Source organism: Aureobasidium pullulans (assembly GCF_000721785.1).
Source record: "Aureobasidium pullulans EXF-150 unplaced genomic scaffold scaffold_20, whole genome shotgun sequence".
Taxonomy (NCBI): Eukaryota; Fungi; Ascomycota; class Dothideomycetes; order Dothideales; family Saccotheciaceae; genus Aureobasidium; species Aureobasidium pullulans.
In genome coordinates, this window is record NW_021941040.1 from 338,160 (window position 1) to 352,554 (window position 14,395).

General features: G+C 50.1%; 2 protein-coding genes across 2 annotated transcripts; both read left to right on the forward strand.

Moving 5' to 3' along the window:
- Positions 1-2,391: 2,391 nt before the first annotated feature.
- Positions 2,392-3,828, forward strand: M438DRAFT_303018 (uncharacterized protein). Its single transcript, XM_029902147.1, has 2 exons — positions 2,392-2,924; positions 2,977-3,828. The coding sequence occupies exons 1-2, from the start codon at positions 2,489-2,491 to the stop codon at positions 3,483-3,485; spliced, it is 945 nt and encodes a 314-aa protein (XP_029757396.1). The 5' UTR covers positions 2,392-2,488; the 3' UTR covers positions 3,486-3,828.
- A 3,851-nt stretch (positions 3,829-7,679) lies between these two features.
- M438DRAFT_338301 (uncharacterized protein) lies at positions 7,680-9,293 on the forward strand (the record flags this gene model as incomplete). Its single annotated transcript, XM_029904103.1, has 1 exon — positions 7,680-9,293. The coding sequence occupies one exon, from the start codon at positions 7,680-7,682 to the stop codon at positions 9,291-9,293; it is 1,614 nt and encodes a 537-aa protein (XP_029757397.1).
- Positions 9,294-14,395: the final 5,102 nt, after the last annotated feature.

Consider the following 14,395-nt stretch of genomic DNA (forward strand, 5'->3'; position numbering starts at 1 on the left):
CAGGGGGGTAGAATTTTTTTTCTTTTTTTCTTTTTTTCTCGGGGGGTTCGGAACTTGCCGAATCGTACGTACCTCCCACTGCGCCACGTGCCCCTATTCCGCTAAGTTGAAGGGTTTGCAATATAATTCTTGATCTTTTTTTCGCCTTTCATTGCGTTACTAGGCTTCTACGGATGTTTAACATGGCTTGCGCGCAGTCGAACAATGATTTTGATTTTGATTTTGATTATTCTTGTTTTATTAAATGCCACCAGATACAGTCAAATCCTGAACTCCTACAGTGAAACCCCAAGAATCCTAAAACCATAAAGGAAATGTTCTCATAATCGTCATTGATATGGCCCTAACAGCTTCAACCATATGTACCACGACTTACGGTGGATAGAGGCAACATAAAGCTGTCCAGAAAGCCACCGTCAACTCTCTACGATGAGAAATGGTCGAGTCAAGTTTGTTTGGGTGACTGCGACATGAAGACTTGTACTATGTGAAGCCTCGAATCTTCGACATCTTCACTGGAGCCTCAGCGAAAAAGCATCCTCACGTTCGAGAGATTGCAAAACTACTTGCGTCACAGTTGTTCGAAACTGCTAAAAGCGCCTTGCAAGGAATATCTTCCACTGGTTGGATCTTCACTCAGCATGCTTGCCTGGAGATTGACACGCAAATTCCTACTTGAATGACTGATATTTTATTCTGTTCTGGGTATAGTCGGTTTGAAGCTAACAAATATCGGCAGAGTTCAAACAGGATCTTTCCATGCCTGTCTCAGTATGTTCCGAGATTGAGCTCTCTAGAAAGAAGGTGTCTTGATGAATGGTCGAGCTTCACCTCAACAAAACCAAAGTTATTCGGATCACCCATAACCCAAAGACATATGTTGACTGGTCAGCACAAAACATGACTTACGGTATAAGCTGGCGCCCATTCGAGTCCCGTCACTCCCCTCTGCGCCAAACGTACATGTCACAGTGCAGACGACGACGCACATAACCTCCATCGCTAAGTAATCACAATGCGGTTGAGTTGCAACCACGAACATCTCAAAGAGGGAAACGATGCACAAGTATATTGAAAATCGCTGCCCAACAGGTCGAGGCAGCCAGTTCATTTGTCATTGTCCCTGCATCTGCCAACCCCGGAAACGACATGCAGTACGCAAGTGAGGCTGAACTATTGATAGGGCGGTGGATCTTCACTCGCATAACGCCGACATGTGCGCCTTGGGTGCAGGAACAGCGTCCAGGTTGGTCACCGGTGGTACTGATATCTCGGGAATGGTAGCGATCGGGATCTTGATTGAAACTGACATACAACCCGTTACACATGTGAGAGGTCGGCAAGACATCTGAGCCTGTCCCACGACATGATGCCCACGTTGTGATGGCAGACATGTAAAGGACAGTGTCACTCCATGACACTGCATCGCTGACATCGGCAGACTTGAGCTAGCAATGCAAGACAGCTGGTCGTTGAAAAGAGCTGCATGACACAGCCGAATATTAGAGGTCTGATATCGATGGATAGTCCCGACTCATGCACATGACGAGTTGTTGTCGCTAGAACAAAAGTATATCAACTTTTCGAGATGGTCACCTACCACACGCATTAGGCTTGACTGCATGCATATCTGCTAGCAGAAACATCTTCTTGTTTGCCAAATTCCTTCGAGAGGCAGTGCACCATGCGTACCCCATGTGGTGCAAGGGTTGAGATTCCACGACACCGCTTCCTACTTGCCTAATGGCCCCATCGAATTCACAACCGGACATCGGAAGAGAGCTCCGAATGTATGGTTGTTGAGAAGTGACGCACCGCATCTGCGCAAGTCACACCGACCATTCAAGAAGAAAATCCAAAGATGGGGAGGGATGGCACACGGCGCTTAGCAGCTCATCACCCAATGCGACATATCACATCGACGGCGTGATGCATGTAATTCGCACGTGGACCTCTCGGATGAGCCATGGATGTCTCGCATGCGGTGTCTCGGGTGCCGGAACCTGGCGTTACTCGATGGTGTTGACGTGAACCATGGGCTCGGGCAGTGACCTCAATCAAAAATCAGGGATCACATCGGAATGCCACCTCCGAACGTTTCCGCGAGGAGAATTGACAACTCAATGTATGTGTTTTCATGGCAAGCAAGGCATGCATCCAGGCGAGCACAGCCGTGCAGAAGCGTAGACTCAAAAGACAAGTCGTCGGCGCATCTAGTCGCTTTCAGTGCGACCGGGGGTTCTTAATTCTACCGGACTCGGGAGTGGAGAGAGATTGTTCGGTCGGCAGAACACCCGCTCCACCACCGCCTTCGGGGCTTCCGATGTGGGGGAGAAGCAAACACGATGCAAACAATGCCATCATTGTGAGGTCGTCTGTCACCCTCCACGGCGGTGACGAAGTTGAGAAGTGTCGATGTGTTGTTTTTCTCGGTTTCGTATCTTCCAAATTCTTCACAACATCTGAAACTGCAAAGACGGAATCGAAAATGTCGCAGATCAAGCAATACAAGGTTACCGAGCCCTGGCTCAAGACTTCATGTGGTCTTGGTGAGGCTCCTTTCTGGGACAAGAAGAGCAACACGCTGCGCTTCCTCGACATCATCAAGAAGCAACTACATGTCGTGAACCTCAACGAAGGACCTTCGTCACACAAGACAATTGACCTTCCTTTCTCAATTGGTTGCACTGCCAACATTGAGGGTAACGATGATGAGTTCATCTTTGGTGGAAAGGACGGCTACGGTATTGCAAACAAGAAGACTGGAGAGCCAAGATACATCAAGAAGTTTTGGTCGGATGAGGAGGTGCAAAGCGGCAGGGCACATCGCTCACGCAGCAACGATGGCTCGGTCGACAGCCATGGCAGATTCTACGTCGGCACCATGAACGATCCAACCATTGTAGGCGAGCCTGGTCCAGAGGGTAAGATAGTCATTCGACATATGCTTTTTCAGGTCACTAAATCTCCACACAGGCGTTTTATTCAGACTGGACCCAGACCTCAGTCTCCACAGAATCAAGGAACCTGTCACCATTCCAAATGGAATGTCATGGACCTTGGACAACAAGACCATGTACATCACTGACTCGCCCACTGGCAAGATCGAAGCCTACGATTACAACGTAAACACAGGCAAGATCGAACTTACGGCTGGACGCCCCTTTTTCGAATGTCCGATCGAGGGCGGTGTTCCAGATGGTCACTGTCAGGACGCCCAGGGTCACTTCTGGGTTGCCCTATTCGGGACAAGCAAGGTCGTACGGGTGAGCCCAGCAGGCGATATCGTGGCAGAGATCACGCTACCAACACGTTGCGTTACTTGCCCTGGGATCTGTGGAGAAGATCTTTACATTACCAGCGCGGCTGAAGAGGATCCAGACAAGTATCCAGAGAGCGCAAAACTTCAAGGAGCCACATTCAAGGTTCCGATCGGTGTCACGGCCGCTCCCATCAACGAGTTCAAGATGTCGGCAAAGGCATGATAGATCCATGTGAACAGCGGTTTGGGGAGGGTTCGGGGCGGTTCTAGATTGCGAGATTTGTGTGGAGGACGTACGACACATTCTAGAAATAGAAGGAGCAAAGAATGGAGGGATCGCTTTCTACCATTCTAGAAGCACGGCAGGACGGGCGACTCGGGACGCCACGACGGAAACTCGCATCTCGTCCGTGTTTCATGAATTGATTCGCAAGCATGCCTCCGCTCAGCTCGTAACTTTCATCCATGGCGTGCTCGGACCTGGAAGGAATGATAAGAGTACCAATACTGAGCGCTTCGTAATTTCCCACATATGGATTAATGAAAGTCAATTCAACTGTGCCTGGTTCCAACCTTTAACAATCATCGTAAGCATCGTGCGTCAATATTTATGGAGATCGATTTTCATGATATGCAGACATGTCGCGCCAAACGAAGCTGTGGTGAATGGCGGTCTCCAACTCTAACCAGGGTGTACCTAGGTCGTCGGCTACACAATACCTATACCTCGTACGTGGGGACGCTGATCATGTCCTAGCTTTACAATGATCAAGGGATAGATAGACTAAGGCCGAGAGCCAGTCGAAACCTGAAGGTAGAAGCGCGACACTGAAAATAGCCCATACTGTGCTCGGTTGACCGTCTCTACGGGGGAGTCCCTGTCCTTACGGCCGCTTCAAAAACATGGAAGAGGCTGAACTTCGAAGCCAGGGAGGCTTGACACTGTTGAACGTCGTTCCGTTGTTGTTCCAAACCGCATTCTAAAATCTGTCTAGGATGCCACGAGGCAGCCCACGCGCCCGGACCCGCGTGGCTTTAGCCGAGCTTTGCGGCAAGCAGAGCCCACAATAGCAACCGTGATTTTTCCAACGGCGGGCTGCAGCAGGCCCGGTGTAAAGTTTCCTTCCATCGCTGCGCGAGAGATGATGATTTGCAGCAAACAGTACGCGGGGCATCAGCCGGCTCGTTGGTGTACCATATTTGGGACTCTAGTGGTCCCAGTAAACACGTGCTTAGATCTGAGCTGACCCTGCCCTACTCTGATCACTGACACGAGACATTGTGTGCCCATCATCGTGCTGCGGACACCCGATTTGCTGGTAAAGCCATTCGGTACATGCAGCAGACGCTGTTTTGTTTACCGAAATGACGACAGTCGACAACCGGATCTCAAGATGCGATTTTCGATACATGCTCTTTTTGACGTGCCGCCCTCGCCAATATCTTGAGCTCGTGCCTCGCGCGTACTGACCCAATCTGGCAGAGGAACAAACAATTTGGGAAGACCATTCTGAAACACGACCGTTGAGGATTGACGACTCGCGATCGCCACGGTCAAGTCGCAGATGGACGGGAGACAAGTGAAGAGCTCCACCCTGCTTACGGAGCAAGAAGAAACACGAGGCATGACGGTCGGAACACCCTTCCATCCCCACCTTCTCTTTCGAGAAGCCTTCTATCATTGAACAGGCCATAATGCGCGAAACGGCAAGAACGGCCGCTAGAAAGCAGCGAGAAAACAGAGTCAACATGCCGAAGGATTCATGCAAGGAAGCAATCGCTTCGCGCCCTGTGGGTATTCTGTAGCAGAGTCTGATGTCAATCTGGTGGTCGAATCGAAACAGTCCGCAAGCGAAACATTAATATACCAGGTCTGAACAGCAAGCATAATATCACACTAGACGATACTTGTTTACATACCTTCCAAGCTTGAGACAGAGGGAAGAGCATGGATCTTTCCGTGTGCTAGGTGTGCCCGGTATCGTCGTTTAGATGTATGGTTGCGGTGCTTCCTGAGTAACGGCCAGCACATGTCGGCCTGCAGTGCGCATGTCCGCTTGAGCGAATGTGCATCCGTGACTCGTCCTTCGCGACTTGTCGTCCGGGCAGCAACGTTCGGGCAGGAAACGAAAATGTGCTGTTCAACCAATGAAATGATTTACAAGGCAGGAAAATATGCATTGCTTTGTTGGCACCACATGTGCCTCGAGAAAGAGTGTCGGCGGTTCTACACATCCCCCTCTCACATGACGCATACTAGCATGCGGACAGTATGTGCCACCTCAAGCCACAATCCCTTAGATTGGCTATCACCTCTTCCTCTTTGCTTGGGTCCACTCAAAAGAACGATTGAGTGGTTGTTGAGATCGTGTATGTAATTGCTTGGTGTTATATTGGGTGCGTGATAGGGTGTTCTGAGAAGCATGTGTTATCTCCACACCTACATAAAATCGCTCAGCAACCAAGGCGTTAATAGCTGACGTCTCGAGAAATACGAACGAACATTCGAGCGAGTCAGAACTGACTGCCAATCCCTGATGCAGATGGGTGCAATGAAACCTTCATGGGAAAATCCCTCGTGGCAAGTAGGGTTTAGCGATGTCGCCATATTGCTCTCCATCTATTAGAGACAGGATGATGGCATGCAAGGGCCAAAGCCTGATATGTTTCATGGTGATTCAAGTCCAAAACCTTGACATGCTCTGAGATTGTACTTGCCCAACGTTTATAAAGGCAAAATGTGATGCTCCAGGAAAGTGGCTTGGACGGGATTAACTTAGAACGAATGCATGCTGGTTACCAAGCGCTGCTGCACGCTGTTCAATTCCATAACCCGCCGCTAAGTATGCAGGACAAAGTCACTTGTTGTATCCCTCGGAGCATAGAGGAACGAATCATGACGAAGGGAATGAGATCCGCGAGCTGATTCGCAATGGCCTCTGTCCGTGATGAACTGGAAATTATGATTGGAACGCTGACTAGCTGTCGTCATGCGTTGCCCTTGACCCCTTGAACAAAGTCGTGATCAAACGCAAACTTCCATACGGGTATGGCTTGACTCGCGAGGTCGAAGCGGTATTAAGGTTGCGCGTACCGAAAACCTTCACGATCCTTTTTTCGCACAAATGAGAGGACGTGGGAAGGCCGATGGGCACAGACGGATGACAGCGCCACACGTACGGGATTTGCGGCATTGCACCGTGCATTTCGATGGGTAAAGGAAGAGGAAGAGCGAGTCGCAGGGGTGGGCGAACGGAGCCACCTCATCAACACCAGTGACACGGTTTGCTTGTTTGGAAACACTCGCTCCACAACTACCGAAGGAGGGTCATCGGCAGGCTTTCTTTCTGGCTAAGATCTGAGCAGCCGACGTTGGCGCGGAGCCGCCTTGGCCCTAGCCAGCGCGCAACGTGAGTGAGGCTGTTGTGATGGAGTCCCATGGCTCACAGGGTCGGATAAATCAAACGACAGATGGACCCCGAAAAGTCTGTAAGCGAGTGCTTGTTGAAGCACGAGAGGACGATGTTTTGGTTTTTGCTGAAGCTCATGCCTCTGGTAAGCTCCGGAGAGACATACGATCCTCTGCCGTTCCAAAGCTCCGACCAGTCGCCTAGTCAATTAGTGTGACACCAACGTTCAGGAAGCATTTGCACGCACAAGCATAGTTCCCGCCTTCCACGAGCGCGACCCCAAGGTGCACTAAAGTACCAAAGTCTAACTCAGTCAATCTTCGTCGACGCCAGCTGCCCACCTGTGCTGAATGATGCTACCGTTCCTAATCAGGCCCCGGCTCTATCTGGCCCGCGCGTTCTCTGCTGTCATGTCATTTCAGACTCACCGCAACCTGCCGATCGGTCTTATATCACTGGTCTGGGTATCTGGTTGATCGGGTACCTTTCCAGCCCATATACTCTGCCGCGCTCCCACATACGTCCAACCCCCTTCCCGCACTCATTTTCCTCATTCCTTTACTACCTCACATCCAATCCTTACACTCCGGCACTTCCACCCCATCCGATTGATCGTTCAGGTCGAAGTACATCTCATCGTAGATTATCTGATCAGCCTTGACTGGACTACATTCCAACTACTTGTTGCTGCTTCCCATCACGAGTAGCAATACATATCTAGTCACATACCCTACTAGTCATTTCTGTGGGACGTCTACCGTTCCACGTCATCAGTCAAGCTGGCCACTCCAGACTTTGCACCTCGTCCTTGCCACGCTCTTTCCCACGACCAAGGCCATCATAACCAGCACTTTGGTATAAGCCGAAGCATTCCTGACTACCGGCCGCTCCGATACGACTCGCCTTTCCTCTCGGTCGAAGGCGGTGATCGTAACGCTTCCAATCACGGCCAGCAACGCTCATGGTCAGCATCGTGGGAAGGCAAGCAGGCGCAAAGCAAGGATTTCATGTCACACTGGTCAAATGGTCAAGGCCCTCCGTCGACTTATGACAACGATGGACACGCCCGTTCTGTAGCACCCACCTCTCATTCACGCCATGCGTCAAACACTTCTTCTGCTTACCCAGGGTCAACGACGACTTCTCCCGCTTCACAGAGACATGGACCAGAGCTTCTACCCCCGAGGGGACTTGAACTTCCTCCTCTTGTGAGAACACCTGTGTCTCCTTCGGTACCTCGTTCGGTGACTTTACCCTCGGTTCTCAACCCTGTCACTGATGACCAAGCTACGTCTAACCAACGGAGAAGGAAGGCAGATGAGATTGATTCACCTCGCGATCGTGCTCCCATACTGCCTCCATTAGGTCCCACGTCACACGGACCGGCTTCGTTGTCCAGGACTGGAAGCAACACTCCGCTGCCTCTCTTGACCGAGCCGCTGAACAACGCACCAAGGAGAATGCTAACGCCGAAGTCTCCCCTTCGAAGAGCTATCAGCCTGTCTCACCTCAATCCTTCCAACGGGATGATGGATGCTCAGCAGAACCCCTTCCCTGTATCTCCTCGATCTAGGCCATACTCAATCCAACCTGGCACGAGCGGCGCTCCGCCTCTACCTGCTCCTCCTGCCATCAGCTACGCTCACCCAGGCTTCATTCAGACGAACCACCTTGCGAGAACAGCCAGTCCTGAGTCTGGTTCGGCTCAGCGCTACAGTGCCAGTCCCAGTCCTGACTACTCGGCTTACGACCAAACCTCACCTCCTGGAGACGCTCATATGCCAGGCTACCTCTCGGTATCCGACGCTCATAGAGGAAGAGGATTGAGCATGACCCCTGGCACTTCGGCTCCTCATGTCTCTGATTCGTACCACGTCGCTCTAAACTCCGGCCCCGGTCAAAACTCACTTCAAATGATGACTCTCAAGACCACCGAAGGGGACGTGCGCTTCCCCGTTGAGGTTCAGCAAGCTTCTCGCGTGGCAGATGAGAAGAGACGTCGCAACGCTGGTGCAAGTGCAAGGTTCCGCGAGCGTCGCAAGAGAAAGGAGATGGAAGCCTCTCAGACCATCTCTAGACTTGAACAACAAGTCAAAGAGATGACTGAGGATGCAGACTTCTACAGGCATGACAGAGATATGCTCGCCTCGATCTTGTCGCAAATTCCAGGAGGCCGCGACCATCTTCCTCGACCCCAATCACCTAGGACCAAGAGGAACGGAAGCTTGCCCACCCACAAGAGTCAGGAACAGTATCTCGATGGTCAGGGAAACAGCCCCGAGCCGATTAGAAACGTCCGCAAGCGTGGCGACTCGCCCATTCCTCAGACATATGTGCATGCGCCCATGCAGAGTCATGCACCTCCGCCACCGCCTCCGGCAAACACTATGATGCCTCAGCACCAGATGCAAGCTCACCAGCATACCCAAATGCCGCTTCACTCGGTCCATGCTTCGCCTTTGCCTCCATCTTCAATGGCTCATGCCGCAATGTCAGCGTCGAACCTTTCGCACCAACCGCCTCCATCTATCATGCAGGCCCCACCAATGACTGGTCCTATCAACCCTTTTGCACGCCATGAGCCGAACAACCGATTCCACATGTCGGCTCACAGTCGTTGAAGACTGTTCATCTGTATAAACATATTTTCTCGCGTCTCTGTAGCGTGTGCTCATGGCACTCTCTTCCTTGTTGTCAAGATACCCTTCCGATTATTTCCTGCATTTCCTGCGGATTTCAGGGTATTGCTAGGCGCTGGTTCTTCTTCCGCTGACATCCCTCGAGAGTGCGATATCAAGCTGGATGCTATTATTTCTTTTCCTATCGGTCAAGGCGTTCAAATTGTCTTTTTAGATACCCCTACTATTACACTCGCTTAGCATTAATGTATCAACATGTTAGAAATCCGACTGAGCTCTCGGCGGATACCTTCCAACCAGGATAGCACTTGTGCACTGCGATAATTTGTTCTATTGTTTTTAGTGCCGAGGTAGATTGTTCCAACTTCGGCTATCGGCTCGCTGGAGATCTCCATACTCCATCATACCAGGTCCGCGCCCACGGAACAATTTAGCGCGATTGCACTTTTTGTCTCGATCTTGCTCTTTTCCACCGAAGCTGCGAAAAAAAATGTAGTCAACGGCTTGGAACGGTGATTTTCTCATTAAACTTTTCTCGCTGTAGAAGGAATGCAGGGCGGTGGACAAGTGGAGGAAAGCACGTGTGATTTAGCTTACGGCCGGGATGGTGTCAGAAGAATAGGCCACAGGGGCCGACTGTCAGACGCTTTGAGCGAAGTCTAAATTCTGAAATTGGGAAGGTCATGTCCAGGCAGGATCCACAATGAGACGTTTCCTTCTTTTGCGGCTTGACAAGAAGCAAGGAAGAAGTAGGTTAGGTTGGTTGGAAACGTTCTTTCGATTTTCTATGTCAGGTCTGCGTGCGTAACTACCTACGAGTCAGGACAGCTATATGGGGTGCCTTTTATGTGCTGCAATAACGGTTCAGTATGCAGACATTCGATACGCATTTGCATTGTTGATGTACAGTCTATTGATCGGAGGTCCGAGGCCCAGGTTCCATCATAGAGCAACACTTCCAAGGCACAGAACTGATACAAAAGGGGAAGTAATCATCCATACCTTGATCTTTCGGGGAGCATCAAGAGCGTAATCCCTTCATCACTGCCGTTCCTGACGTAGGTCAAATTTCGGCAGTCCCAAAGGGTGGTCGATTTTGGGTACCTCGCTGCAAGCATGATGCATCGAAAAGGACAAAGTCGATCAGTATCGGGACAAGTTGTTCAGACCTCACCGTCATTCGATTGTTCATGCCCATTATTGCCAAGAGTGACGAGAAATTTGGAAGCCTTTGGGGCTGACTGAAGAGCCGAAGCCCTGGATCTCAGCAAGCTGTACAGATGGATCAGCAGGAGTGCAGAAGGTTTGAGTCCGAGGTGTCAGAGACTGAGAAGTGTACCAAACTTTGCATCATCTTAGAGCATTGCGTTCGACGTCGGAACGAAGGGAAAAGAGGTCCCCCTTTAGAGTCGCAGACTAGCGATTCAAGAAGCGGACACGAATCAGGGTGGGAAGCTACTCCGTCCTGTACTTCTGTACCTTCTATGATCACTGCTGTCCGGCGGGGCTGCAAGGACGTTGGAACCTGAGGATTGAACAGAAAGTTCACCTCGCTGGCGGTTGCATCTTCGTTGTTAACAAGCGGCCTTGCAGCTTACCTAGTGGTTGATCGACGACCGTTCGACTCGGCCTGTTGGGCACTATTATTCGGTAGCAACCGAAATCGGGTCTTCGGGGCCATCCAGCGCAGGACCAGCGCGAACGGTCAGTCTGAGTTGCTCGTGTGCTGAGCCTTCCTGCTACAGCTGTGAACCGACACGAAGCGCAGATAACTCGATCCTGTGTTGACAACACGACTCTCCTTTCATCGCGTCCGCACGTATCGCTGTCAGACGTGATGTAACTTAAGATCTGCTTTTTCACGACCCGCGGCAGGTTCGATGAAGATCTCGATGTGCCGGAACGAGATGTTTGTCGCGTTCTTGACGCGTCGAAGATGAAAAGGATTCTTCTCAATCACCGACATCCATCAAACATAGTTCCTCTTGGAAAGTCAAGAGTACAGCAAGGATCTCGACCCCACTTTCGTGCTTCGTCGCGACTCGTCAGACCGTCTCGCCATAATCGAAACATGTTGAGTTTAGCCCCAGAAGCAAGACCAAAAGAAGATTCAAATGATTGCGACATCGAGCCGGAATAGGCAGCACACACTTTGTCGCAACAAACTCAAGGCTGTGTCCCGGTAGATCCACGCGGCATCAAACCCTCTACTCCATTACGAAAAGTCTCGGTTGTTGATGGAGGCTTGATTTGACATCCACCTGCGACTCAGGGATAAGACAGTGGTACACGCCTTGAATACCTCAGAGATCGGAAACACAAGTATCAGCTTGGCAACTTTCAAGCGCACTCTTCCGGATAGGCAATTGACGGTGCCCTAAATTCTATCTGAACGATCTTTAAGCATGGTTTTACTCAGCATTGCGACCTTTGCAACGGCTCCGCGGACGGTAAATCTACGCCCAGCTTGCCAACGTCTGGCCAAAAAGCCATTGGAGTATTGAACATCGAACCGCCACGTTCCCAGAACCTGGGAAACAAACGGACTCGACCACCAATATCACGAGTCACAACGCACGTAAAGGGTACGATCTCTATGCCACTCCCCAATACGTGCGCAGTGAAGACGATCTTGAATCTGGCCATCTCGTTTGTCGTATAGCATTCGGAGGGTTGGATCACTTCTCCTTTGATGACTGAGCGCAATACGACCGTCAGGCATGGATCACTGCACGATCGCGCTGCAGGTGATCTACAAGTATAATTGCGTTTGACCTACGTGCTTTTTGACACTGTCATTCTGACTCTCTAGAAGACCCTGTGTAATAGCTTGCTCGTAAGGTTTGCTAACAGCACAATCAGTATGTCGGTCACGATTGGCAACATCACGTTAATCACCGCCACAACGTCTGAGAATGTTAAACGCAACCTCGACTCATGGCATTCTTCGTGGCTTGGACGCGTCCTGGTCTGGAACTGTTGAGAGTCACCTCTATGCCAACTTCATGGACTGCTTTGAAAACTATTGAGGCAATGCATCTTCCAAATGAGATGCAGAGCCTCATGTTGAAATAAGGGACTCAGAACTGACCACCGCGTCAAGCAACGGTCTGGAGCTCGATGGCTTATACCATAGTGAGTCAGGACAGGACAGCTCACGAGCAAGTCAGATTAAGATCGAGGGAATTCTGGACAACTTGCAAGATCGGTCTCGCCTTCCTCTCCTGCAAGATGATTTGGAGGCCTTTGCTCCAAGACCCTGCTTGTGAGGTTCGACATCTCATGATGCTCTTAGCAACCTCTACATGGACTTCATCTCGAGGGAACAACATTGCGGAGCCTGCTCCGCCGAAACTGCCCAAACAGTACTGGTCTCCGTCGTTGATGTCAAAGCTTTCAGCTGCATGGGATATATGCAGTCCATGAGCAAGGCGTGCGGCCAGTCGCGGCATAGTACTTGATGCTGCATTCGTGTTCATGACTGGCTTGGGTGGTGTGTATGGCCATCGTGATGGCCAGCAGAATCTCGACAAGTGGTAGTCGAAATTCCAACGTTGGAAACCAACAGCTGTACATGATGTCGATGTCTTACAAACCTTCGACATCACACGCCGATACAAGGATGTCTCTGCACTTCTCCATGCTTCAACAGCAGATGAGGAACATGACTACTTATTTCTTGCAATGACTTTTAGCAGCTCGAAACGATCGCATACACCTGCATTTTCAACAGAGCCGCTTGCTATGCAGCAGCCTCGAGATTCACGGCATGCCCTTCTTGGCTTCTCTCAGAGAGGTACGTAAACGACTTGAAGCGCATCTTACAACATTCGGCTAGGCATTTCGAAGTTCAGTCACATTTCCTTCTTATCATGCAGTAATTGTTCTTATGGTCTCGCTGTCTTTGCGATACGACAGTCACTCAGAGACACTTGCTCACCCTTTTTGAGACGAGACTTTCGCTGGCTTGTCAAGTTATCCATCCATGATACCACATAGTCTCTTCCAGCGAGTCTGGCTTCTCAAGACCTCTGTTCGTAGAAGACAAACACTCTTCCCTTCCGATTTCTACTGTGCCGATCCTCTGCTAAAGACTCTGATTCTAGAATGGCTGAAATCGTGCTGGAACTCCGAAGCTATATCAACAACCCCTTCCATCTTAATTCTCTTGCAGCAAAGAAACCGATCTTCGCTAATTCCTCTTCGGAGATGTCGTAGGAGTTGTTTTGGAATAGTTTGTGTCGAGGCTTTGGTCGACAATTGGAGTCAGGGTGATACTCTCAACCATTGATGCGAAACTATAATCACTTATATCTTGCGTCCACGGTCTGATGGCTGTATCTCAACCTTGTAGATATGTTAAGTATAGAACCTAAGATGGATTGAAAGTACTTGTAGAGTCATAGTATGTTTGTGGTCGTCATAAAGGGATTCTTTTTTTGCAAATCCAAGCTTCACTGGAAATGCGAAGTCATCACAAAGGGTGAATGGTTGCGTTTCTTCCCAAACCGTCAATGAACGATGAAGAAGACGTCGCCCTGTCAGACGAGACAGTTGATCATGCTTATGCAAAACGAATCGAAGCTCTAATCACAATAAAGTCCTCTTTGACGATAATAGCCATTTCCACCACCCTTAGCACACCTCCGTATTATCTCTCTCAATGCAGTCAATACAGCTCCAAGACTACGCAGATATGATAAAAAGTGACAGTAATATTGACTTTTCTCCAAACGCAAACGATGTTGTCAAGTAAAAACTACCGGGCTCCCTTTTTTCTTTTATTTCCTTGTTCCTTTTTTTTCTGGTAGCCGATATTGTTGAAACCGCACGTTTGTGTCTCTCAAGGACGAGAGCTATATGAATCCAGAGAAACCGGCAAGTGTGACTGGTATAGTGATTATAGTTGCTCGGCACTTGTTGGCCAAAACAGCCGCGGTGGCAGGAAAAATAGCTCCGTGAGAGCAGGTGCTTGTTGAGAGAACATGATTCATAATCGTCGCCGGCGTTCGGAATGTATAACAATATCTTGCGTGGGCGCTGTCGCTGTTTTGTCTATCACGCCTGTGGAGAGGAAGAGATCT

Bases quoted from the DNA above. Each gene is read 5' to 3' on its own strand.
- M438DRAFT_303018 (XM_029902147.1), top strand. From the start codon at position 2,489: ATGTCGCAGATCAAGCAATACAAGGTTACCGAGCCCTGGCTCAAGACT. The intron at 2,925-2,976 runs GTAAGATAGTCA...ATCTCCACACAG, and splicing joins AGGCGAGCCTGGTCCAGAGG to GCGTTTTATTCAGACTGGAC.